Here is a 27,237-nt window from a genome sequence, read left to right on the forward strand (position 1 = left end):
GCCCCGCCCCCCCCCACAGCTCCTGGGGCAGACCAGCAGCCGCCCAGCCGGAGAGCGGATGGCCGAGTGTGGAGAAGTTGGTCCCTGCTCTGGGCTGGAGCACGACTGACATCCCTCGTGGACACTCCACCAGGGTGGGGACGGGTGAGTCACCCTACGTGTGCTTCTTGCTGGCCTTGAGAGGCAGGAGAGGACGCCTGGAGCGGTGTCTTGAGTGCTGGAGCGTGCTTCAGCCCCTCTCCTGCTGCGCCTTCAGCTGCTCACCTGTGGGTCCCCCCTCACCTGTGGGACGGAGCGGGGCTGGCACCATCCCTCGCTGTGCTGAGAGACCACCTCTGCATGCCACCTCCGTGGGGATAGCTGAGCTATCCCCAAGAGCTGGTTGGGCTCAGAGCTAGCTTTCCATCACTGAGGTATTTCGGGACCTGCTGCTGGCACAGCCATCCTCTCTGAGATGCAAGAAGCCGGCAGCAGGAGAGGTGTGAGCTGCGACCCGCAGCGCCGCATCAGCTGCTGGTGCTCTCTATGCAGCTGTGTTTTACTGCACTTCTGTGGCCTTGGGGATTGGTGACTCCTCGTTACAGAAATGAAAACAAGTGTAGGTCCCCAGCGGCGTTAGACATGGCATCTAACGGCACAGACAGACAAGCCAGAAGTGTGACCTTACAGACACGGTAATCGCTGCTTCACAAACACTTTTGCTTCTCAGGGTTTGGATTTACTTATCAAGGGTGTTGTTAGTCACGAGGGTGGTGTTTTGTTTTGACAGTCCTTCCTGGCATCGGCTCCGCAGCTGCAGCGCTGCTTAAATTAGGTTTCGCTCTCGGAGGACTCTCTGCTCCTCTGGATTTGATGCCTAGATCTCTTTTTATTCTGAGGCATGAATTTGCTAATGCAGAGTTACAGTATCCCTGATATTGCAGAGGATGGTACCAGAAGATATACTTCTCTTCAGGAGTCTTGTGATTACAGGGTCTCTGTAGGGCAGTAGGTGTAATTACTGGGGTAAAAAGGTTTGCTGGTCTAAGCCTGCCCTACTCCAGACAGTTAAATATACGTGGGGATATTTGAGTTGGTGCCTCTGCAAGCATTACAGCATTTTTCCATAGTAATTGTGCTTTTGTGCAAGGATTAGAGAAACGGGACTCTTCGTGTGGGGTCAGAAATCCTTTTTGTAGGAAGGCAGTCGGCAGTAACACTTGTCCCTGCTTTGAGGTGCTTCTCAGGAGTTCTCCGACACGAGCCTGGGTGCTGGTGGCAATCTGCTCCTCCAGCAAAGGCCGAGATGGCTATCGCCAGGAGCTGTTGAATGTGAGTGCCTTTGCCCTTCTCTAACAGATGCTACCCACAATGGGTAATGTGTGGAGCTGTGCAAGCTTCACGTGCTCCAGTAAACAACATACGAGTGTCTCCCTGTGAGTGCCCACCAGACAATGACCTTTCTTCTTCCAGAGGGAATACAGCAGTAGCTGCCATAAGTAAGGGGCTGAGAAGAAAGCACAGGGGCTAACCGTGCTGAGCCAAAGTACTGGTTTTGGGAGCCCCCAGGCATCTGCTGTGTAGGACATCCTGTTAGACAGACTGAATAGTCCATGCAAGTGGAATGGGGAAGCAAAACTTCATGGCAGGAGAACTGACTAAAGAAAGAGAAAGGACTTTATTTAGGAAATGCAGCTTCAAACTTTGCAGTCATTACTGAATTCATGAGGAAAGTAACTAATATCCACCAGTCTGGCACAGTCCATCTGCTCTGTTTCGTGGTGGCATTGGTGTGTGTTGGCTTAGTCATGAACTTCTGAATAGGGGCAAGAGAACAGGATTTCAGGTATTTTAGGAGGTAATTGTTGAAAGATACCACTAATTCCACAGGAGGTTGGGATTTCCTAACTCTGCTTTCCACTTCCTTGAGCTTTCAAAAGCTAGACAGAGGATTTGGGTATCATATACATACCCTGTAGTATGTATACATTAGTCCTCAGCTACTTGGACGTGGAATTGAGGCTGCTGCCAGGCTGGAATTTCCTTATTTTAGCAATTTAACTGCCTCTCAGCAATCACTGATGGCTCAGTTATCATCTCATGTGGGTATTTGTCAACCTGGCTTCTACTCATGGTTGTTTCTTGATTGCCAGTCTTCTGTGGTTTCATAAGCCAACAGCCTGGTCCTCAGCTCAGCTCCTCCCTGTGTTCTCTCTGGGTTTCATTCTCAAATGTCTCCTTTTGCGCTGTTTCTAGACGTTTCCCCTTTCAGGTTTGCCAGTGCAAACAATTCTTTTTGTTAGTGGTTCCTTAAGAGTCTTTTTTTCTCAACAAATCAGTCCACACTTCATGTTTGCATGTCTGTGGTACTGTTTGAGATGTACAATAGGTCAGTAAGAACCAGCCCATCTGTAAGGGACCTCCAAGAGGTGAAATTTTCTCATTGTGTATTGTAAAACAGCTGTGTTTGAGGCACTGTTCCCTGGGGCTGTATTTGGTCTGGGCACTACACAGTAAAACGTGTAAGCTTTGACTGCAAGGTTTGTGATCTCTCTTTCCACCACTGTTAATAAAGAGACGATGACTTTCCTCCCATGTATCACCCTTCTTGTCTTCTGTTTTCCTTCTGATATTTGTGTAAGCCATGAGATGGCCTACACAGCACCAGGCTTGCTGGCGTCAGATAGGATTCACCTTTCTTAAAGGGGTAAGAGGGTCTTTGCTCACAAGCTAGTGGGGCCCAGTGGCAGAGCTTTAAACTAGGCTTGGAGGGGATGGGGGATAATATCAGGCTTGCCCGTCTCAAGCTGTGGGACGACATGCCAAGGTTAGAGGGATGGGGTGCTAGCAAGGGCCCTCAGCCTTTTGCTTTGAGACACGCTGGCTACACTGCAGCACACTTGAAGTCTTACAGACATGACCCAGGGGCTCCTGAGGTATTAGGAGCCAAGAGGGAAACACCAGTGAAATATCTCAGAGGAATTAAGGTGTGTTCCTCTAAGAAGGTGACATGACCGACAGCCCAGCTGAAGTGCCTCTACATCAATGCACACAGCATGGGCAACAAACAGGAGGAGTTGGAAGCTACCGTGCTGCTAGACAGCTACAACCTAGTTACCATTACTGAAACTTGGTGGGATGAATCCTGTGACTGGAGTGCAGTTATTGATAGCTACAGGCTGTTCAGAGTGGACAGGCGAGGAAGGAGGGGCAGAGGGGTTGCCCTCTACATCAAGAAATGGATAGAGTGTGAAGAGCTGTCTCTGAAGAATAGCCACATGGGACGAGATGCCATCCAGAGGGACCTGGATGGGCTCAAAAAGTGGGCCTGTGTGAACACCATGAGGTTCAACAAGGCCAAGTGCAGGGTCCTGCACCTGGGTCGGGGCAACCTGCAATATCAGTCCAGGCTGGGGGATGAAGGGATTGAGAGCAGCCCTGCCAAGAAGGACTTGCGGGTACTGGTGGAGGAAAAGCTGGACATGACTTGGCAATGTGTGCGAACAGCCCAGCAGACCAACTGTGTCCTGGACTGCGTCAAAAGAAGCGTGGCCAGCAGGTCGAGGGAGGTGATTCTGCCCCTCTACTCCGCTCTCGTGAGCCCCCGCCTGGAGTACTGCATCCAGCTCTGGAGCCCCCAGCATAAGAAGGACATGGACCTGCTGGAGCGAGTCCAGAGGAGGGCCATGAAGATGATCAGAGGACTGGAGCACCTCTCCTATGAGGACAGGCTGAGAGAGACGGGGTTGTTCAGCCTGGAGAAGAGAATGCTCTGGGGAGACCTTATTGCAGCCTTTCAGTACTTAAAGGGGGCTTATAAGAAAGATGGGGACAAACTTTTTAGCAGGGCCTGTTGTGATAGGACAAGGAAAATTGCTTTAAACTAAAAAAGGGTAGATTTAGACTAGATATAAGGAAGAAATTTTTTACAATGAGGGTGATGAAACACTGGAACAGGTTGCTGAGAGAGGTGGTGGATGCCCCATCCCTGGAAACATTCCAGGTCAGGTTGGAGGGGACTCTGAGCAGTCTGATCTAGTTGAAGATGTCCCTGCTTATTGCAGGGGAGTTGGACTAGATGGCCTTTAAAGGTCCCTTCCAAGCCAAACTATCCTATGATTTTCAGAAACACATTATAAAAGCTTCAAAGCAGAATATGGCCAAACTCCCAACAAATCTTTTCTTATCCCATACATGTCTTTGTCATTAAAGTATTTGCCTGGTTGTTTCTGAATCATCTGAACGGCATATTAGCAAATGGTGAATACGTTTTCGTATGTCTCAAGTTTACTCAACACTGAAGAGATTGAGAGTGGAACAATACCTCATCGGTGGCGCTTTTCCCACAATGCTGACATGATAAAATACTTCAAGTGTCTGTGCCACCAAGTACTGCCAGAGCTTGGTTTTGAGGGGTAACTAAATCCAGTGTAAGCAACAGACTGTGAAAGCAGAGCAAATGCAAAGTGGCCTGCTGTTCTGGTGGGTCGAACAGAAATTTCCATGGGAATACTGAATTGCAGAAAAGATCTTGGCATTTTTGCATGTTCTTATCTGGCAAACACCAATAACTGGTTCTGCTTCAACTCTTGCATCTACAGGAAAGAAAGAAAAAGTTTGAGAAGGATGGTGAGAAGTTTTATTCTATGCTGGATCGCCATTTGCATTTGTCTTCCAAAAAGAAGGAATCCCAATTACAGGAGGTGTGTATGGAGTTTTCTTTGACTGGGTCCAGAATCAACACCACCAGCTGCTCTAGATCTTAAAAAAGGGAAGAAAATCATCCTCTTCAGTAACCAGTTGAAACTGATAAGCAATTAAATCTACCTAAAGCCTATTCACATGGATGAGACTGGGGATATCGAGGTGGTAGTTTGGCATAAAGTGCCAAGCAGCAATAGTGCCTTTATGCATTGTCATCTCTTGTTCTTACCTGTGTAGTACAGGGCAGTGACCAGTTATACCGGCACAGCTGGGGATTGGCCACCCTTTGAACTGGCTTGGGGAACTGACCTGGCTGAAAAATAACTGGTTATTATTATTTTTGCCAGCCTAGTTTCCTGCCTAGCTCCTGGTGTTTGCAGGGGTAGTTGTGGCAGCAGGCCCATGGTGGCAGTGAGTAGCAGGCGGAGGAGGGATGGTGCTCCTTCGAGCTGATGCTGCCACCAAACATGTTGGAACAAGAAAGGAAAGCCCCAGCTGTTCCAGCCCACATAGGAGTAGTCGGATCGAATCAGGTCTGTCAAACCAGTAATCAGATCAACCTACAAGCATCTTTGCAAGGCAAAATTTGTGGAAGCTGCAGTAACATGGCATACCACGCTGGTCTACCTGGTTCTGCAGCTCTGGAATTGCTGGTTTCAGGTCGCAGCTGGAGTCAGGCGAGAGGATCGTGACAGCGGCCTTGTCCTCGCCAGTGCAGGGCAGTGGGTAGAGAAGCAGCTTAGGCTAAAATAACAAATATGCTTTGGGAAAGCCTTATACTTGCAGAGGGGAGTGGGGTTCTAGATCCATAAATGAAAGGGAGCTAGAAAAGGGCAGATCTTAGAAGAGCAGTCAATGTTCCAGTCTTCTGGTTCTGTGCAGTGTTCAGAACTTGGACGGGACACTTTTGGCAGGCTTTTCCTTAAGTGAGGACAAAGCTATTGTGGGCTGACAGGCAAATGCTAGTCAAATATTGTCAAGCTAGATGTGAAGTGTTTATTTTTTTCACCTCTCCCTCTTTCTTTCAGGCTGACCTTCAGGTTGACAAAGAGAGACACAATTTCTTTGAGTCCTCCCTTGAGTATGTGTACCAGATCCAGGAAGTACAAGAAAGCAAGAAATTCAGTATTGTTGAACCGGTAGGAGCTTCCTTTTCTTTCAGGCCTTGTTGTTTGATGTTCAGATATGCTGACTTGCTAACAGTCACAGGAAAGAATGACTTACCAGGTTGGATTCGGTCCTGGGGAGTCTTGTGATGGAGCAGGAGTTAACCTTGCACACTTGGATTGCTGCGGCTTAACAGCCTCAGTGGTGTTTGCTGGAGTGCTGTGAAGCCACAGACTTTCTCGTCTGTAAGTCAGTCTGGTGGAACAGGCTAGATGCTCTAGGTAGCTACAGATCTTGTTATGAATTATCTTGGGCATGTTGTGTTTGGTAAATGTTAGCTGTGTTCAGAGGGAGAGAGTTGTTATCTGGTCCGCTTACCTGTCACGGCACTGGCTGCAGTATTACAGCTCGTGGCTGTGTACAGGGAGCCTGCCCTGGGCCGGTGGCTCTGCCCTGGCACCAGATGCCGTTGAGCGTGGGATCGTGTAGGTCTCATGGACAAGGAATCTGCAGACCTACTCTTGGTATCCCAGCAGGGTCTTTCATTTCGGGTGTGTTTTATTAAGACAGATGTGTGGGTGGTAGACCTGGGCTTTAGGGACATTGTGGTGGATAAGTCATACTAAGATTTGCATCACTCCAAAGTTGTAAGAAAAAAAATAAATTTATATATGTAATTTCTGAAACCCCACTTCCTGTCTGTCTTTCCTCTGATTACGAATATAGAAGAGAAGTTTAATCTGTGTCCTTTTGCTCCTTTGCAGGTACTGGCTTTTCTCCACAGCCTCTTTACATACAACAACCTGACAGTTGAGCTCACGCAGGATTTCCTCCCTTATAAACAGCAGCTTCAGCTCAGCCTGCAGAATGTGAGTTCCTGCCCAGCTGAAGTATTTTTTTGCATGTGACTTCTATTCTCATTTGTATTTAAACGCCTCTGGTGGCAAGGCTTTTCCATACAAAACAGGCTGTCCATGTTTACATTGTGGGAGGTGCAGATAGTTATTTCCTTCACAGTTCATGTGTATTTTCTCGTCTCCTACACAAGAGTCTGCAGGTGCTATTATAGTGTTTTGTTCTTTCTAGAAGGGGATATTGCAATTGTATCATTTAACTTTGTGCATAAACAAGCCTGAGAATTTCTTCCAATTTCATGAGATCAAAATTGTACACGTCTTCTAAAAAAGCCTCCAATCTTGATCTTAACGGTATTGGCTTACTACATGCTTTGGTAAGCTCCTCTGCTGGCTAAGTATGCTCATGGGCTAAAATATCCGTGTCCTGTTTCTTTTGTCCTGAGTCTTTCATGGCTGGCCCTCATTCCCATGGAACAACAGCCATAAATCTGTGCCAAGTTGAGATTGCCGCTGGCTCATTAATTGGTCTAAGTGGCGTTCCATAAAAATGCCTTGATTTTGTACCCTGTGTTGATGTGACTCTTGAAAAATTATTTCATGCCAAGCAGTGTAGCATGATCTTTTGAGGAATCAACGCCCTAGTTTTGTAGGAGAATACACCTGTTACCTAAACAGTGGTGTGAAGAGGAGTTCAGGTGCTTCCTTCTGCTCCACCTAGCCTTAAAATGTGCCAAGTTTCTATTATTGAAAGAACAAGTGTCCTCCCTGTTATGACTCCTCAACAGCATTGCCATGTACGCTACGTTAAACCTTGTCTCTTCAATCATCTTTAGGAGTCCAGTCATTCTTTTAGCTGGAGTTTTCATGTGAGCTTGTGGAGCGGCTTCCACATTTTGTACCTGGGGGACCAATTCATTTCTGCCAGAGCACCTAAAATTTGACCAGGAATACCTGAAGCTTGCTCTTTGCTCGTGTTCAAATGTGCTTCTTTTTGTTTTCTCTAAACAGACAAGGAATCATTTTTCCAGCACGCGAGAGGAGCTGGAAGACTTGAAGAAGAGGATGAAGGAAGCCCCCCTAACCTGCAAGCTACCTGGGCAGCCGACCATTGAGGGCTATCTGTACACTCAGGAGAAATGTAATGGCTTTGATATGCACCTGAATACCTTAAAGAACATGTAAGCCTGGGCTGCCCGGCTCATAGCCCCGCTGCGTGGGCTACGCTCGGCTCCCATGGCTAAGCCAGCTTTAGCCACAGCATCACTGTGGGCTGTGCTGTGCAGGGCAGCGCCGCCTGCCAGTGCATGGGGTGCCCGGGGAATCACCGGCAGCTTTAGCTGCCAGCTTTCTCAGTGGGGGCACAGAGCTTTCCCCGGGTTATGTGAGCCATGTAAGCAAGGAGCTAATTGCCCTGCGCTCAAATTAGATGAGATTTATTACTCTGTTGTAGTGCTGGAGAGACCAGAGCTCTGGCAGATCGCACCTTGGCTGCATTTTATCAGAATGAATCTGGTGTCCTGCCCAGCTTCCCTCTCACAGTGGCTCTGAGGGCATCTGAGCACAGCTGAAGTGTTAACCAGCAAGGAGAGTTGAGCTGCTGAGAGTGGAACTTGTTGTGATTCTGCATGGGATCAAATCAAACCAAATTCAGTCTTTTACAAATACTTACTGTAGCTTTCCATGGCCACGCAAGCATGAACACTCAGGGGACAAAAGCCTCTACGCAGAGCTGTGGCCTCTGAGTCTACAGACAACTTTGTGAGCAGTTAATTTTTGGATTGTATATACAAATGTATTTATACATATATTTGTATGTATGTTTATCCTACTTTTAAAAGAAAACACATAGACAGTAATTTTAGACTACAAACAAATTTTGCATGTTCCTGCATGCCAATGAGTGTTTGCTGCCTCTATTTATGTTTCCCCTATAAATTGAGTGTGAAGAGAGTTGTTCCTCCTGACACTGCAACTTCAGAAAAAATTACAGAAAAATTATCAGTTGAAGTATTTTATGTAAAGGGGTTCAGGTAAGACAACAAAGAAAAGTGACAATAAATCCAGTGTGATATAAGTAGGTATTTTAGAGTGTTTTAAAGATGCTGTTGTCTTTACTGCCAAGTTTTCATCAACAGGAAAAAATAGTGGTGTCTGTGTGAAACAAGCATTCAAGACACGTAGGATCCTGCCAGTGTAGGTCTTGGCTGGACTTGGCCAAACCAGCTTGGCTCGCAACCAGAGTCCCACAAACGCCCTTTCACCAGCAGCGTTTTGGGAGGGCACTGGAGGCGGCTGCCACCCCACGCTCCTCTTCCCCTCTCCTCCTCCTCCTGGCTCTTGCCAGTGGAGATGCTGGCAAGGGAGGTGTCCCTGCGGGGCCAGCGGTGTCTGTCCCCAGAGAAGCGTGGACATGCGGGAAATGCTGGCCATACCCTGCCAGCTGTGTCCAACTCTAACTCCGGCACCATCTCTAACTCCAGTTTCCTGTGTGTTTCTGCAGGGGCACTGGGCATCTCCTGGGTGAAATATTACTGCCAGTATGAAAAAGAGGCAAAAACCTTGCGGATGACGCCCATGGATCAGAAGCCTGGGGCTAAGCAAGTGAGTTGGTTTCTTGGAGGGATGACTGCAAACATTGACGCAGGCATCAGGTCTCACCTTCAATCCGCCCACATCATCTCTTTCCTTAAGCAAACAGATGTACAGATGCCATGTCCAGGGCAGCAGAGGCCAGCCCCGCTGCCGGGAGCAGTCGCCTGGCAGGGCCGGTCCTCAAGACATGCTGACAGTGGGCTGGTCCCAATGCTGCGGCTGTGGAAGGGCTCCCGGCCACAGAGCAGATGGGTGGGCTTCGTGTCCCCTCCCTGCCTGGTTGCACAGGAGGGTGGTTTGGTACAACCTGAAGAAAGCGCCTCTGTGAAGAAAAGTTTCACCTCCCTCTCTCCCGAACGACCCAAAGTCCTGCAGGGTTTGGCAGCAGAAACGCGGGTTTGTGTAATGTGAGCGTTACTCGGGCAGTGGTGACTTGCAAGTTTGGTCTAGTGTGAAATTTCTGCCTTGCTAGACAAGCTAATTTGGTATTTATCCATGCAAATGGGTGGTAAACCTGCAGTCTGGTTTGCACGTAGGCCTCTGGCACTGATTGCGAGTACCTGAATTGCTTGAGTTATTAGATGAGTGCTTCCAAAAGCAGTATTTCTCTGCCTTTGCATGTTTGCACAGTCTCTAGTTTGTGATTTTGATTTCTGTTTTCAGAATTGGTTATGTGTGAGTGGTACTGGTGTTAGGAGAGGAGGAGAGGGCAGCAGTTGCAGATCGAAACTGCAATAAGGCAACGATTTGGGGAACTGATTCTTTCACAAAATGCTTTGGTTTTTACCCACGAGCGATGTGTCTGGGAGTTCCCTGCAGTTCCTTGGGGTGACAGAGGAGGGGTAGGATGCGGGTGTGGATGACGGACTGTGGCTCAAAGTACAGCAACTGTGTCCAGCTGAGTCCACCCGCCCTCCTCTGCCATGGAGCGACGTCCCCCGGGGACTTCCCAGTCAGGCGTGCTGTTCTCCAGTTTGTGATCTCATGGTCTGTTCTTTGGCAGCCCTCTGCACACTGCAGCAGTAAAACAAAATGTATTTTTTGGAAGCCCTTGGCAGAGACCTTGGCAAAGAAATGTCCAAAACATTGACTGGAGAGATCTATTGTCCTCTATGCCGTAAACATGTCTAGTAAGGCCAATTAATGCATGGTAGGGGCTTGTAAAAGTGTAAATTAGTCCCCTTCCCAAACTCTCGCAGTCTCGTAGTCGGCATCTTCGGGCTGCAGCTGCCCACACAGCTTCAAATGCCATGATTACAAGGAGTGGTCTTGAAAACCCCAACCGACCAGCATACACACAAAATGCAGCCAGGAGATTATCCTCACGGCGTGTAAGCTGGATGTAATCTTGGAGGAGGCAGTCCTTGCCACCAGGCTCTCCTGGATCTGCTTGATTTGCTTCTGCCAGAGGTCTTGCAGATGCGGTGGTGATGACGGTCAGGGTGATGAACACGTTCCAGGTTTGCACGCTCAACCCTAGGGTCCAGTTGGCTGTAAGGTCTCCTGAGTGTCTCTTCGGAGTTCCTACAACTATGTGGAGATCTGATGATCAGATTACAAAATGACCCTGCTGCAGAGTGTGGGGGCATGAATGCAAAGGGCCAGAGCACAGCCCTGCAGTGCCGCTTCTCTTCAGAGTGCACCTACTCTAGATTTGATCAGTTAACGTTCCTTTTCTGCAAAGTATTTTCTGTTAAGCTGTTTGGACCATGAATGCTGTGGATCATTGGTAGCACTGATTAGCCCCGATAAATATTAGGACCCAACTGTGTCAGATGACAGCTAAGCATGGTCCTGGCCTGAAAGACCAAGCAACTGCCTCATGAGGTTTGTTTATAGCGGTGTTCCTGCTCTGTGGAGCCATATTGCTTGTTGCTGAGATATTTAGCACTTGTTTGCAGGGTAGTGCCATGAAGTCTAGAACATTCTGTGGCTGAGGAGGGGAAGCCTGGCTCACAAAGCCTTTGATCTCCGTCTTTGTTGATGGTAGGAATGACCCGCTGTGCTCCTGGTACCAAAGCCATCAGATTGGTGGGGAACCCGCCTGGTCTTCTACGGGCAGTGCCGTGCTGGGCTGCAGCCTAAGGGTGCTGAGGAAGCCAAAATCTTCTCCCATGCTTCCTTCCTCTAACCTTGGCTTTCATTTTCTCTCCTAGGGCACCTTAGACCTGACACTGAAGTCCTGTGTAAGGAGAAAGACAGACTCTATAGACAAAAGGTTTTGTTTTGACATTGAAACTAATGAAAGGTGAGATGCTTAGTATTCAAATGGCCTCCAAACAGATAAACCCTGTAAACCTGGATGAAATAGCTCTTTGCTGTTTATTAGAAATAACTTTTGCTTCATTTTCCTGCCTGTCCCTGGATGAACTCTGCTCAGGTCTGGGACCATCACACTGCAAGCACTCTCGGAAGCCAATCGACGGCTGTGGATGGAAGCCAGGGAAGGGAAGGAGCCGGTAGGTGTTGAGGGAGCTGCTGCACAGCCGTGAATGTGCTGCTGAGCAGTGTCCTCTGCCGGCAGGTCTTGGGGAAGAGCAGCGACACAAGCAGGCTCGGTGTTACAGCTGTCACTTCGCTGCTGTCGCTTATTCAGTGCATCAGTTCAGCCCAAATAGGATTTCGTGCTGTTCTGCTTGCAGCACAGCTTGCAATGGGGGTTTTGTTGTTCCCCCTTTAAAGCTCTGGTATGTTCCCTAGTTGTGCCATACTGCCCAAGGACTGTGGCCATACTGGGTCTGGAACGCTCGATATTTCTGTTGTTCACAACTCACTCTCCAAACTGCCAGAGGTGATTTTTTTTTTTGTCTGTCCCTGCTCTGAGCAGCATTTGGGAAGTCTGGCCGGTGGGAGTGGCCACCCTGCACCAGCGTTCCCCTGCCTTTCTGTGCCTGCTGCTGTTTCCTTCCTTCGGTCTGAGCAAAGCACAGTCTCCTGCACTTTACCAAATGTCTTGTAAATGGACAGCACGATGTGCAGTGCAGGAAAACCCATTTCTGGCAGCTCCCCTTGCCTTTGGAGAGCTGCCTTTCCCTCAGTGGGCTCGGTGAAGAGGGTTGTCCACTTGCTGGACAGGTTAGCTCAGGGCTGTGTGGCCACTGATGCAGAGATGGGACATGGGAGCAGGGAGATGGGACATGGGCACCCTCTGCAGCACAATTCTCCTTCTCGTTTAAACAGAAAAGGCCATGGGATAGTGTGGAGGGTCAGCGTGCTTCTGCTGGGCAGCCAGTCCCTTAGCGGATAGGGCTCACTCGGTTTGCATCACGTGTTATTAGGTATAAAGGATGGCACCTGCTGTTTATTATTAATAAAAAAATACAGCATGTATTTTTGTATGGGATGAAGGAATATGTTGGCACTTGAATTTTTAAAAGCATTCAAATAAAGAAAAAAAAAAAACCAAACCAACACACAACCCCTATGTGCCAGAATGTCCAGATGCCATTTTTACAGGGCACCTAAAGGACAAAGTTTCCTTTTGGTTTTTGGGAGACCTGTTTCCTAGAGATGCTCCAGTGAAATGTAGAAAGTCAGCAAAATCTCATTTATTGTGTAGATAATGGTATCTTGCTTACTTATAAAATGACATTTCTTTGGGAGATTGTCTTACTGTTTGGGGTTGGCTTTGGGTGATTTATGGGGTGCTGCATTTTCTGCTGAAAAAAATATCAAATCACATTGCATCATGTTTTTGTTTCTTCCTCTTCCATTCCCTCCCCTTTTTCAGATCTACCACAGTCCCATCACGAAACAGGAAGAAAGTGAGTCATTTCTTTTGCTGTTCTTCTGAGCTGTCAAAGCTGTCCGGAGGTCTGGGCAGTGTATTTCCTTGCAGATAGATACACTCGTCCTCGATTTCTGCTGAATAGGCTGTGTATTCCCTCCGTGGCAGCAGTGTAACTTCTTTCCTTTTCATCACACTGTCTGATATTGAGGCCAGATAAGAAATTTGCAAACGGTAAAAGTTATCGATTGCAATATGCAGTTTTTATTTAGCCAGAACTACCGGGATGCGGAGTTCAATTTGTACCTCTAAACCCCAAAATAACAGAGGGGAAAAAAGATCAGTGAGAGATTCTGAAGGCATTTCCCTTAGCAAAGATTACAATAGGAAAATAAGAGGTGGTGTTTAGTTCCCTGGAGCTCCCATCCCACCACCTTGTCCCGTGTCTCCCCTTTCGCAAGCAGGGTGTACACTGCTCGCCGCCCCTGCGGCCCCGGGGGCACACTGCTGCCCCTTTCCCTTTCCCCTTTTACAGAGCGTTACTGCAGCGGTTGAGCGTGCTGCCGGGGTAGACTCTGGGGCTTCGTTAGCTGGGTGAAAACTTGCATTCTATTTGTTAGAGCTTCCTTTTATCAGCACTTTAATTAGCTGACTTCAATGAACGTAGAGGTAGCATTATCAGAGGCATAAGCATGAAACCTGTGGTTTGTCTGTGTTTGCATTGCACGCCTGGAAAGAATGTGACTCAGTGCCTCACAAAAGTAAATACACTCTATTTTTAATAGATTACAGCTAGAAAGACTTCAAATCATATCATACCACTCAGTATCAAGTACCGAGTGGGTCTGCGCTTAAGGGTGTCTTAACTCCTATGTTAGAGCTAAGATGCGTCTGAGCTTTTCATCTCTGTTGCTTCGAGAAGAGAGAATTGTTATAAACAACTTGCTGAAAATACAGTGATTTCATAGGATTCGTCAACATGGCCTGTGCTGTGACTGGAGTTGGTCCAGATGTGTCCTGTGGCTGTTTTTTCCAGTAAAATGTTGGTTTACGTTAAAAAGATTTAAAAAAAAATAAAATACCTCCACTCTCCCCAAATAACCCAAACCCCCAAAATTCCAAACCAACAACAGCATGATCATTTAGGAGAAATTCAATATAAACGTTTGCACTGAACAGAAAGATATTTCACATTATAACTTGGACAATCCTTCCAGATATCCCGGAAAAACTAGCAAAAGTAATAGTGTGATTACAGTAGTTGAAATATGTGTATAGAAAAAAATCCTGACTTTCTACCTGCTTCGTGATGCCTGCAAAACAGGCACAGAGATAGTCTGTGATTAATTGGCCGGAACAAAAAACCTGTGTTCTTCTTTACTCAGCATATCAAGCTGTATTGTTTTTGCTTTTTAATCTAGTCAAGCAGATAAGCAGAAATTACATGATCCTATGATGTGGAAGAGCTTTAACTGCAGTTTTTGCAGTGCTCTGGAAATGATTAATCAACTCCTTATCAGACACAAATTCACATGTGGTGGGACTCTGATTTACGCCTTTGTTATTTAAGACAGAGAGGGGGTAGGGAGCAATGCTGTAACCCAAAATAAATTAGAGGAAAAATAGTGAACATATGGAACTAATAATTCCTTGTCAGGATTTAAGGAATGCCTGTGTTTTCATGGAGGGATGTACACGATGCAGACGCATGTGTGAATCCGGCTGTGCGCTGGGGCACTGCAGCTTTGTGTGCTTGGCAGGGTTTGGGTTATGGGGCTTTCCCAGTAGTTTTCCACGGGGAGTCGCATGCTGGTGCTCAGGTAGCTAACCCTGCTTCTCTCGTTTGAAACAGTGGAGCTGAACGAGGTCGGCTTCAAGTTTGTACGGAAGTGCATCAACGCAGTGGAAACAAAAGGTAAGGTGCTCGCATTGGCATCAGGAGATGCCGCTGTCCTGGCGGTGCTTCTGTTGGCCTTGAATTATATTGTATTTTCTGCAGTTGTTAGTCAATGAAGCGAGACTTTGACTTTTAACTGAAAAACACGTGTAGAAATCCTGCACGGTTTGCAATGTTGTTATAGCAGATTCAGTTAGGAATGAATTTCCACCTTTATGCTGTTTTCATCCATCGGTTTCTCATCTTTGGCTCTGAGAAAACTCATTGTTGGGTAGAAGGGGAACAGCTCTGGAAGTCTGTCTGTACTGGAGGGGCAGGCAGGGGTTAACTGGGGTACAGGGTTATTCAGACCTAGTTTGTTAAAAGCACCAGACAGAAGCAGGCTGGTGGGTGATAGTCTGCACTTTCATGAAACACACAGCCTGTACCCGTGTACATCGCCAGCGTGGGCTATCAGGCGAAGATAAATCACTCCAGAACAGCTGGATCCCCCAGCTGCCACAGGGAAAGGTGGCTGGTGTCTATTGCAGAGCCTTTGGGGGATGTGACCAGCAGAAGCGTTTCTGCGGAGCCAGCACCCGCCAGCTGGGAGAAGGGTTCCACTAGATGGGGCTTTTGGACTTCCCACCAGCTGGAGAAGACCCCTGACTAACACGCTTTGGCTTTCTCCTGCTTAGGGATTACTACAGAGGGCGTCTACCGGACTGTTGGCAGTAATATTCAGGTGCAGAAGTTGCTGAATGCCTTTTTTGGTAAGAATTAATTATTCCGTGCAACTAGATTGTCCTGTTTTTGTATGGTTCAAGAGCGACAGAGAGGATTAGGTTTCAGTGAGAGATGTCAAGTGTGGGGTTTGGCCCCTGTGGCCCCTCCAAGGCACACCTTCCCCTTCTCTTCTGGGCTTTTTTCGGCAACCCGCTCTAGTGCCTCTCCCTTTAAACTGCGTTTATCCGTTGGTGGTGCAACCTGCATTTTAAGTGAGCAGCAGTGAGAGAAAGCGAGGCAGCGACCCTGGAGCAGTGGGGACAAGCCTTCTCCCATCATGTGCTAAAAATATTCAGGCATTTTGGAGTCACGTGCTGGAGACATGTTCTTGCAGCAGGCCCAGGGTGTGGGACATCGGCCAAGGAGAGATGAGCCTTCGCCCTTTCCTCCACTGCCAGCAGCCCCTCCTGCACTGCCGCCGGGGAATTCCCCCCGCCGATGCTGTTCATGCCTTGTCCCTCGGCTCCAGCACGGCCATCTCCTAAACCAACCCCCACAGACAAGCTCAGAGGGACCCTTTTCCTCAGTGGGGTATCATGGAGAGCTATACTGGGAAGGTGGCCTCCATAGCGGGGCTGTTACCCTAGTTTAATGTTTCCATCTGGAAGGGCTGGGCTACCTCACTGTATGCAATGTGTACGTTAATAAGTCGATACATGCATTTCTGCTGTAAGCCTTTCTGTGCACTGAATCTTGTATTTCATACAAGCATGTAAATTGGTGGGTAGTCTTTATATAAGAAACAGTTAAACTTCGTGCAGGAGGTTGTGGGGCTCAGCGGCATTGCTCCATACCCAGACAGGCATTGCCAAACTGGGACCTGGCTGAGCCCATCGTGCCTCTGTCCCATGGCACACATGGGCCAGGGAAGGCTGTGAGCCCCTTTAGGTGAGCCCCGAGGGTCCATCTCCCACACATCCACAGGCCAAGCTGTCCTCGCCATCCCTGCCTGAGCAGCTGGGGCACAGGGCAGAAAGCGTGTTTCCATTGATACCTGTGTGCCTTGGGCTCGCTCCAGCTCCCTGCACAGACATCTGATATTAATGTAGTTTTCAAAGGCTTTTACTATTGTTTTTTACAATTGTTTACTATTGCTTTTACTATTGTTGTTGTTTATTAAAATGGCTGGTTTGTGTTGACGTATAGCTGTACCCAATTCCCATGAAACCACAACTGCAGACAGCTATACAGTTACACTTGCCTGGTGACTAATCACTTAGCCTAAGTTTTTATTGCTTCTCAATCCTCACCCCCCTTGTGAGTAGCTCTGTGGTTTTCTCATCTGAACCCCACCAGTGAGTGGCTTTTCATTTTATTTATATGCATTGGTCTGGTTGACCACTTGCCACCCCACTGTGTACAAACTCACGATGGAAAGTCCAACACCACAGAAATAACTGCTGCAGAAGGATTTCATCCTGAACTTCACTAAGGAGATAGATATTTTTTACTTTGGTCTCTAGTCCTATTTCTCTTTTTTAAATAAAGCATGCAGTTTATTTCTTTAGTGCAGATGGCCCCCATGCTCCAACCACATCCTTTACTTCATCGTACCACAGAAATGATGTGGTTGGTTGGTGATGGTAGGCAGGAGCAATGTGTACTTCCATGCTGCTGTGCCTCCTCCTCTGAGCTCCCTCCTCTCCGTGCAGTGAGAAGGAAAGTTTCCAGAACAGCCTTCAGGGGAGTAGCTGCGAAGGAGGGATTGGAGCTGGACACTGAGATTACTTTGGATATCAGAAAGCTTGTCTTGGATCTGTTGAAACATGTCAGTTTTGCCAGTCTTGGCTGTGCTGGGAAAAAATAAACTGTAGAGAATATGCACTTGCTAACTTTTCACCACTGCTTAAATGTTTCCTTCTGCTTCTGCCTTTGTCCCTAGTTAGCACTGCTCCTCAGCCTTTCCAAAAGACAGACGCTGGTATTGTTGTTCAGCTTTTCCCAACCGTGAGAATCAGCAGCTTCCTTCTTCACGTGCTGCTGTAGCTCCATTTGTCTCAAGAGCATACTCTCCCTGAGAGAGTGCTGTTTATTAACAACCTCAAAATGGACCTTATTTTAAAGCCATTTTGTTCTTCCTCCAGATCCAAAATGTCCAGGGGATGTGGATCTCCAAAGCGGTGATTGGGACATCAAGACGATTACGAGCTCACTGAAGTTTTATCTCAGGTATCACTGCAGGTCACATCTGTCCCGAGAGGGCAAAGAAGCTTGGGGCTGATCCAGCCAAAAAGTGGAGTGAACTGCCAGATGTTAACATCTGGCTGTTGAAAAGGGCAAAGAAGTGACAAAGTCTTTGGGAAGAGAAATGGATTTTTTAATTTTGTCTTATTTTTTGAGAAATATGCTTCTTGTAGAAACCCTGCATCCCCTGCGGAAAGCTGTTTAAATAATACCGTCTAGAGGGGAGATGCCAGCGGGAACCGGTGGTACTGGAGGGCAAGCAGATTTGCCCGTTGGTCCTTCGAGATCAGTTGTGAGTGGGTCACGGTGCCCTGCCAGAGCTCAGTTTTCTTTCTGGTTATTGCAGGAACCTGTCTGAGCCCGTCATGACCTACAAGCTCCACAAAGAGTTGGTCCTGGCTGCCAGTAAGTCCCACTGCTGCCCTGCCGACGGTCCCTAGCCCTTCCCTCCCCAGCCAGTGCACATCAAAATCACTTGACAGAGCTCTGCCAGCCCAAAACCAGGGTGTCCAGCCACTTCCCCCTGTAGAAAGAGGAGTGACCCTCTCTTTTGAGTGCTTAATTGTTCAAGGGAGGTGGTGGTATTTCTTCCCTTCTTTCCTTTGCTGTTGCAGTGCTCTTCCTTCTAACAGTTTCATGCTCTTGGAGGGTCTGGAGAGCCAGGGGATGTCAACTAACCTGAAGTCAGCACAACTGTCCCAGAAAAATTGTTTCTCAATAGTATCAATGTTTTTATTTTAAAACCTTTGAGGGAACGGGATGTGCTGTTGCCACACAGATAGATAGGTGCTTCCTTTAGGTAGTGAAATTTGTCCTGGGATGTTGAATCCCAAGTGTCTGTCAGTACGTGAAGGACATTTTTCTGCTGCCGTTCTTGGGACTGAGCCACAGCCAGTATTAATGGAAATTAGCCAAGTAACATGGGTGTACTGACAGGGCATGGCCTGTGCTAAACCAGCCAGTCCTCGACTGTCCTGTTCTTATGGCCATTTCAAATAAGCCATAATTATTCTAAACTGGCTTCATCCTCAGAGCGTGCTGAGAGCAAGCGTGCTGAGATGGAGACTAGAGGGAGTTGGTCATCTCCTTCAGTGTGAGAGTACTGGCATTTGGAAATTTATGGCACACTCAGAAACATTTTGGCTTAAAGCATCCTTTCCATCACCATGCCTCCTTGAAGTCAACAGGGGGGTAGGAAAGTGCCCGGCTCTCCTCAGTTTGGACCTCTAGAGAATTAATAACACTTGTTCTTACTTGGCAAGGAAAATTTTCCACCACCTACTGATCATGCTCAAACCCAAGATTTATTAGTTTCAGAACTGGTTAAACCAATGATGGCTGGGTATGTGCAAAACCACAATCCCTTCCCTACCCTCCCTCAGAAACTTGCACCATTAAGCTTCCCAGCTACCAAGATGCCACACTATTCTTTTCACGCCGAGTATTTTATTGTTTCTTGATTATTTATGCTTCTGAGGGTGACCTCTGTGGGTCAGGGACTCCCATTTTTTTCCCTGCAGGACATTTTACCTCGTTGTTCACTGTTACAGCTGTCTGGGCTGATCAGATACCCGGCAGAGAGGCCGTGTGTTCCCCAGGTGTGCTGGTGTGCGGGGCGAGGGTGCGCAGGGGAGTACCCTGCCGTACCCAGCCTGTTTCCCCAGCTGTGCTCAGAGGCAGAGCGCAACCCTGAGCTCCCTGTCAAGCTTCATTTCTCCCTCTTTCCACTTCATTTTGTTTCTCACAATGATTACCCGGTTGCTATGTAATCTCACTTTCCTCCTGCTTCCCATTGCCGGGTTTGGCCAGCCAACCCTATGTTGCAGAAGGAGCACATATTCTTTGGCTTTATCTTTCTCTTATGTATTTACTTTGAAAGTGGTGGGCATTGTGGTATTTCTTTCCAGAATCTGAGAACCTGGATTACAGGCTGGGAGCCATTCACGCTCTGGTCTATAAACTACCTGACAAGAACAGAGAAATGTTAGAGCTCCTCATACAACACCTTGTCAAGTAAGCAGACATTTTTCTCTAAAGCCAAAGTAAGAGGAATAATGGAATTAGCCGAACAAGTCTTTTTTTGTGGCAGGTTTGCAAAATTGTATCCACCACAGTCCCCCTAGGAATTTACGTTTGGACTGCACAAATGGTATGATTATCCTTGCTACCCACTGCATTAAGTGATGCTTCTCTTTCTAATTGCCACTTTCATCCCCTTTCTTACAAGCAGGAAATAATTGTAAAATGAAAATACCCGCTGACAGCAGAGTTGTAAATTGTCACCTCTCACTCCAGTTAACAAGAATGTTATGTCTGGGGTTTGGCTGTAGGACCTGTGCCCATGGGCTGAATGTGAAGCATGCTTTGGCTTTATCTCCAGCTCTATGGTTTCAATGTCCTGAGCCCTTAGAGCAGCACGAAGGCTTGAGCTTGTCAGTCTCTGCTCTCGTACAGGCATGTTGGATGCTTGGTGGCACTGAGCAGCACTGCTTCCACATGCTTCTGCCACTGAAAAAGTCTGTTACTTGATGGTAATGGCACCAGCATTGGGAAATGGGTATTTTCCTGCCTCCTTGTCACATCAAATGCAAAGGCTCAGTGTGGAAGCTCTGCCCTCTCCACCCCAGGGAGGAGCAGGAGTGCAGCAGGGAGAGAGGCTTATGATGAGCCATGCTGAAGCTCAAAAGCAAGGGAGCAACCTGTTTGTGGGTTAGGAACGACCAAGGCTTGCAGAAGGAATGGCTTTTGTATGACAGAAGACATTTTCAAAACTGGGCTGTTTCAGAAATAAGCAGGGCTGGTCTGAGAGCGTCACACTCTAACACTCGAAGGTGCGTGCTTGGCCTTTGGTGCCATGCCCCTCTTTGGGGCGAGAAGGGCTGCTTGGGGGATCCTGCGTACCATCCGCTTCCAGCCTTCCATGCACATGTTTGTGTGGTTTTGAGAAACCTTTCTGCAGAAGTGGCAGAGCTGAGTGTGTTTGGTGTGCAGTCCAATTAAGCTAACGCCGTACTTGTGGTCATTCTGTTTATTCCTTAGTGTTTACGCTTAAATTCTGTTCCCTCTCCCCTTCATGCTGACAGAAACCTCTTTAACACCAGAGCTACAGGGCAAACCCAGAATTCATTACATGTCAGCATCAGAGTCTCTCTCCTCTGGTCCACTTCTGGCAATGGGTAGTGCCCACCTAGGTGGTTAATACTTCAGTCATCAACTGGTGCTGCTCCGCAGGCTTGCGTGTTCCTCCAGAGTTTGAAGGCTGCTGCTTGAAGTGAGCCCTGTTCTGTGAAAACGGTGGTTCTTTCTGAAGGAAGATGCTGTGTAGAGATTTATTGAAACCCTCCAGTGTGCTCCCTACATTCAGTCCTCCTCCTTCAGAGAGAGGAAAAATTAAAGCCAAAAGTCAGTGCTAGAGAAATAGGATATTTCAATGTAAATGATTCCTTTTGTGTATGTGTTGCGCAGATGACTTTTGATTGCAGAGTTAAAAGAGGAGCTAGGAGTGGGAAGGGATCAAACAAAAATGCTGTCAGCATGTTGCTCTCCCAGACAGTTGTCCTAGCCAAACGTGCATGTCATAGCGAGAGACATGCTTTATCTCTGGTAGCATTGGGAAACAAATTCTGCTGAAACAAAATGAAGAAAATTGAATGACTGATTCTTACTGCGTCCTTTTTTATTGCTTGGAATAAGATCCGTTTGAAAAAAAAATAACACCAAACCGAACCAAACCCTATTCCTTCTTTCCTTCCTCTCTGCAGCATATGCGAGCACAGCCGAGAGAATCTGATGTCACCGTCTAACATGGGGGTGATATTTGGACCTACGCTCATGCGAGCACAGGAGGACACTGTGGCAGCGATGATGAACATCAAGTTCCAAAACATAGTAGTCGAGATCCTCATCGAGCACTTTGGGAAGGTACAGGTGGCAGCCCCAGGAGCACCTCCACGCAGCTTCTGGCTGCTCCATCATGTTCGTGCAAACTGTTGCTGTGGCAACAACGTAGAGCTCTGACTCCTTTTTCTGGAGTCTCCCTAGGGGCTGGGATTTTTTTATATAATATACTGTTCTGAAATGCCTCAGAAGGAAACAAAAAGTGTAGCAGATTTGTTCCTCACTGCTGCCTTGAGCTAGTTCCAAAGGAAACCGTGAGTCAAGGGATTTTTGATTTCTTTTTAAATAAGAGGAATCTTTTTGGAAAAAAAAAACCAAAACACCACCATTATTTTATGCCTGGACATTACAGGACTTTACGCTTTCCTTTGCTGAAGGCAGAAGCTAGACCAGAGCATAACTGATTTCAATGGGCACAGTCCAAGATGAGACACTATACAACTTTTAATACAGGGAAAAAACCCAAAGCAGACAAATATTGGAGGGTCGATGAAAATAATTCAGCTGTCCATATGATTTGTTTAGATCCAGGTTAGGGATGGCGTGGGCAGGTCTGGGGAGGGGAGCCGCTGCCTGGAGTGGAGGTGTCAGAGCAGACTCTGGCAAGCGGCCGGTGCCTGTTGTGTTGGGGCAGTGCTCTGCACGGGGCAGTGCGCCCTAGCGAGGTTCCAGCAGCATTTCCCTTTCATGGGACCTTGCTGAATATTTTTTGTCTGAAAGCATGACCTAAATGCACAGTCTGGATTAGTCTGCTGTGGTGGGTGCTGAAGGTTCACACGTAGAGAACAGCCTTTTGTCAAGTGGCAATTTGTCTCCTGATGGAAAGCAGAATATTCCAGTGTCTTCTGTATTAGCACTTTCTCCGCGTGATATCTGATATAATGGCTTGCGGTTTTCAGGGTGGCTGGAGGATGATAGAGCTGTATGTTAACACTTAAAAACTTGAGCAGCATTTGCGTTCAGATCAGCATACCAAGGACCAGATTGCTTTCCTAGTAACAGCGCTCGGTTCAAAGGAGGGAGTTTGGTCCTTCAGCTTTTCATAATACTTTACATCACAGAGTGTCCAAACAATCTCTGATGTCTTAGAGGTAGGGAAGGTTTGAAGCCATCCTTTAAAGGATGTTGTTTGTTGTGAGGAAGATGGGGTAGCACTCCCAGCACACAGAACAGCACGTATGCAGAAGTGAAGCTCTGTTTTGGGGAAAGGAAGAGGAGGCCGAAGCTGAAAGACCAAGATTCTTGCAAAAGTGGATGTGGAGTGAGAGCAACCAAACGGGGACCAGATGAGTGGCGTGGGAGCCAGTTATGGTGCCAAGGACTGGAACCAGAGAAACGAGATGAAAGAGCTCAGAGAGACTTTTGAGTATCCACACAAGAAGCTCATGAAAATCACATGCCAGTTGCTTTGTAGGTCTCTACGAAAGCTTTTAATAAGTTCCCACAGCAAAACAGTGAATCGTTTGTGCGTTGGGATCCTCACACAACTTGCTCTGGAAGTGAGCCTCTCTCCTCCCCTCCTGTAGAGCCTATGGTGCAGACTGAGTCAACACACAATTTACACTGCCACCTCTAAGAGCTGGAATTACATCTTTAATTAAGGCAGACATCTCTTTGCTTGCTTTTCATTTCTTCAGCAATAAGGTTAAGTTAGTAACATTTATTAGATTGAGCTTGTAAGTTCAGCGTCAGTGCTGAAAGTGTCTTCAGCTCACACATGAGCAAACATTCTAAATGAGTCTGGAGGAAGAGAGACCTATGGTTTATATAGTGCAATATGAAGATTCTAAGGACAAAGTAACTATTCATGAAGACTTTGTGGATAATTACTGTTTCCACAGCTTATATTTCAGTGCCATGGTTAAATTAAATAAGTTGATTGCTCTGGAAACACCTTCTTCACTGTACAAACCTTCTAAATATGAGGGTCTGTCAATATCTTTGTACCTTCAAGTTGTTTAACTTGGATTTTCATTTAGAAGGCAGAAGCCAAGCAGAGGCTGCACCACAGCTTAAAAAGAGTAGTTTACAGTGCGTTTTAGCAATGGGTTTCAGATGTTGAAAAATACCTCATGAAAACAGCATTTTGTGGTACCTGTATAAGCATCCATGGGGAACTTAACATTTTTTTCTTTAAAAAAACAGTATTGAACACTTGTCAATATATAGGAGTGAGGTTGATGTTTCCAAAAAATTGCCCTGCTACAGGTAAACCTTTGCTATTTTAACTATACATGAGCTGCTGCTTTTAAATCAAGAGCTGTTAATGGCACAGCAAATTCCTCTGAATCCGGGTAGGGGGAATGCACTGGACTTCGTATTTCGGAGTGGAGAAAATATACTGCCCCTGCAAAAGGGCAGAGCCCCTGTTGGCATTAAGCATCAGCAGCCACGCCATGTCACCGAACGGGGAAAGAAAAGCAGCTGAAGTGACCAGATCGGGGTCTTTGCCCTAAATACCCCAAGAGAGCCGCACGGGCAGCTGCAGAGCGTGTTCTCATCCCTTCATGCAGAGTGGGGCAGAGTATGTCAGGAGCAAAGCCGGAGATCTTTGGGATCAAGAAGGTTAAAGTTGGGGGGTGTTTTTCTCTCTCATCCCCCATCTTGATTTCCCAGTCCTGCTCTTTGGCTGGGAGAAGAAAGAACATATGTATGGTTTAAATTACAAAAATGGCGCACTTAATCAAATCAGAATGTTAATTTCTTCATTTAAAAAATTTTCTGGGTGACACGATAAAATTGTTCTTCCATAACAAAGCTTGCACCGAGGGACTGGTGACCCTGCTCGTTGGTGGGTCTGGCACCGGCTGCCTTCCTCTGGGCTTGAGCTGTCTCCTGCCAACAGCTGGCAAGGGACCAGCTCCACGTTCTCCCAGGACGGGCAGCGCAGCCTCGGGTCTCGGCAGCCCATGCCGCTCCGTCCACAGTAAAGCATGATATAAATTCAATTCATATCCATGGGAAAAACACAAAAGCAGTTGGTTTTGGTCCTTAATATGGTGTTTCAGATCGTCAGGAGGCTGCCCAGAAGCTTAATTATTTTCAGCACTCAAAAAAAAAGCATTGACATAAATAAGAACCTCTAAATTAAACCAAACCAAATAGGTGCCATATGACCAGTGAGAAAAGGAGATAAAACTCTTTAGCAGCATTGTTTTTATGCCAATATTTCATCCAAGATAATTTCAGTGCCACACCCTTCATTGTAAACCAAGAGCTGGAGGGGTTTTTAGCGTTAAATCTAGAACAATGTGGTAGTTTGTTCGGGTGCTTTCTGTCGATTGTATCACCTCGCTGGTGTGGAAAACTTGATATTTCTCAGAAACTGTCAGCTTCAAAGCTTCCTTCATCTGCTCCAGGATAATTTGCTTCTACACATTATGTCTGTATTTGTGATTTTGCTGCGTTAATTAGTTTAGCACTGCGGTTGCTGCAGTAGGTGTGCAAGGTGTGGAGCAGACAGCCTGTCTGTAGGAGAGCTCATGGCAGGACGCGGTTGTAGAACCAAAACTAAAGCATCAGCCCAGCTCCAGCCCCTCTCTAGCCCTGGCAGCCGGGGCTTTCCTGAGTGCTGCCGACCCTTCAGAGCGGCTGGTGGGCACCGTGCTGTCCCTCTCCGGAGAGGCTGGAGGAGCTGGGGGTTGCAGGGCTGCAAGGGCCCTGCCAGGCTCTCATGAGCTGCGGCTGGTCGGGGTATTTTGGGGCAGCCCTGGCTTTTCCAACCCTTCTGGGTCAGTCAGAGGTGTCTCGGGCCACGGATGGCTTCTGTGCCTGCTGGAGAGCAGAGAGGAGCAGGGCAGCCCTTGGAAAAGGCAGCGGGTGGCCACTTGCCGTGCAGGAGCTGGGTCTGCGCTCCTGGTGTGGCTCAACCTCCTAACGCCACACTCTGCTGCGAGGTGAGGTGCCTTTTAATGACACGAGGTTTACGAGGCGAGCCTCTGAGGGTGTTGTTCAACCTGGTGGGATGGGAGGGTCATCTAAACATGTCTGCCTTTACAGATCTACTCCGGCCCCCCAGAAGACACCACCGCCCCCCCGGTGCCTCCTCCCAGGGTGGCTGCCCGGCGGCACAAACCCATCACCATTTCCAAACGTCCTCTGAGGGAAAGACCTGTCTTCTTCGGTGCTTCTGTGGAAGAAACTGGAGGTCAGTCCAGCTGTTCACTGATGCCTTACCTGCTTCATACCTCTCCTGTTCCTTTTAACAGCTTTCCAGGAGCAATGGAGATAACAATAGCAGGATTGCATTTTCCAGGCCGTGAACACAGCAGGCAGTGAGTTCTGTTATTCGGTGGGAAAGGAGAGCAAAAAAATACTCACACATAAGTTGCATCATCTCACAACTCAAACTCCGAGGGGATTTCTTTTTTCTGTTACTTGCAGTTTAGCTAAACTAAGACTGGTTCTTGCATATGAGAAGCCCAGTGGAAAGGTTTTGCAGCTTCAGAGGCAAAAATACAAAGTGATGGAAATAAAACTGAGGAGCAGAGTTGGTGGGATGGGAGCGCGTGTGCCTGGGCTGGGGTGGCTGCATGCTGCTGGAGGCTTGTCCTGCCAGAGCACATCAGTCCCAAGAGGGTCTGCAGGGCTGGCTCAGCCGCTGGCGATTTTACATCCAGAGCAAGAACATTGAAGCACTTTTTCAGGGCCCAGTGACAGTATTTTCTAGACCAAGTACAACTCTGCTGTTAAATTCATTTATTTGTAAGGAAATGTTAAGGCCCTTATTATCATGTCGAAGGGCACATCCATTTAAAATCATGTTTCTCTCTGCACCCAATTTGCTCTAATTCTCATTGCAAGCTGTGTCTTAGATCACATCATCACCAAAAGAGATGAGAAGTCTTTTTCTCTGTTACAGTTTTCAGAGCTTTGATGATATTTTAGGCTTAATACTACAAGTGTACTTTTTGGCACTGCTAAAACATGATTGATTCAAATTGCTCTTTAAAATCACAAGACTGCTTATGTAGTTTTAGATGGCCTTGCATTTAAATGTTTCTTTGAACCGGGAGCAGAAGCATTAGCGTTTGACTGCCCCAAGGCTGCAGGGTGCAATCAGTTTCATAGCAGTGCTTCTGCATCCTGTGCCTGGGTCTCGAGCACAGCAAGAGGGATGCGACAAATTATTTTTGGAGGGACACAAAAGCGTGGTACAAAACTTCTCATGAGCAAGAGCACTGGAAATTTAAAAGAAGCCCATAGGTATATTCTGTGATATTCAGCATTGTTTCAGTTTTCTTTATTCCTCAGAGTTTGCGTGAGCCACTCGCTCTTTGTGTTTTGCTCAGGGTGAGGGTCTGTCGATCCCCCACCGCATGCCACAAGCGTGCTTGTCCCTCGGTACCGCAGGAGCTGTGCAGCGCTGAGCAGAGTTCTGCGCTGCTGTGGGGCAGAGACTGCGATGCTGCCGCGGGGCAGAGACTGCGATGTCTCCATGCTGCATCCTAACCCGACGGCTGTCTGTCCCCTTGGCTCTGCAGCAGACCGGCACGGCCAGACCCCCAACGGCAGCAGCGGCGTCGGCG

General features: G+C 47.5%; 1 protein-coding gene across 1 annotated transcript in view; it reads left to right on the plus strand.

The window, feature by feature from the left end:
* The window catches only part of OPHN1 (oligophrenin 1), a 61,544-nt gene that overhangs the window by 29,009 nt on the left and 5,298 nt on the right, over positions 1 to 27,237 (plus strand). Inside the window, exons 5-19 of the mRNA XM_009880684.1 lie at positions 4,581 to 4,682; positions 5,712 to 5,822; positions 6,555 to 6,659; positions 7,656 to 7,785; positions 9,148 to 9,248; positions 11,396 to 11,487; positions 11,620 to 11,698; positions 12,970 to 13,003; positions 14,819 to 14,881; positions 15,541 to 15,615; positions 17,713 to 17,797; positions 18,159 to 18,217; positions 19,720 to 19,825; positions 21,574 to 21,733; positions 25,709 to 25,856. Coding sequence (XP_009878986.1) covers positions 4,581 to 4,682; positions 5,712 to 5,822; positions 6,555 to 6,659; positions 7,656 to 7,785; positions 9,148 to 9,248; positions 11,396 to 11,487; positions 11,620 to 11,698; positions 12,970 to 13,003; positions 14,819 to 14,881; positions 15,541 to 15,615; positions 17,713 to 17,797; positions 18,159 to 18,217; positions 19,720 to 19,825; positions 21,574 to 21,733; positions 25,709 to 25,856 — 1,450 coding nt within the window. The remainder of the gene's footprint in view (positions 1 to 4,580; positions 4,683 to 5,711; positions 5,823 to 6,554; positions 6,660 to 7,655; positions 7,786 to 9,147; positions 9,249 to 11,395; positions 11,488 to 11,619; positions 11,699 to 12,969; positions 13,004 to 14,818; positions 14,882 to 15,540; positions 15,616 to 17,712; positions 17,798 to 18,158; positions 18,218 to 19,719; positions 19,826 to 21,573; positions 21,734 to 25,708; positions 25,857 to 27,237) is intronic.

Source organism: Charadrius vociferus, unplaced genomic scaffold (genome assembly GCF_000708025.1).
Source record: "Charadrius vociferus isolate BGI_N301 unplaced genomic scaffold, ASM70802v2 scaffold473, whole genome shotgun sequence".
NCBI lineage: Eukaryota > Metazoa > Chordata > Aves > Charadriiformes > Charadriidae > Charadrius > Charadrius vociferus.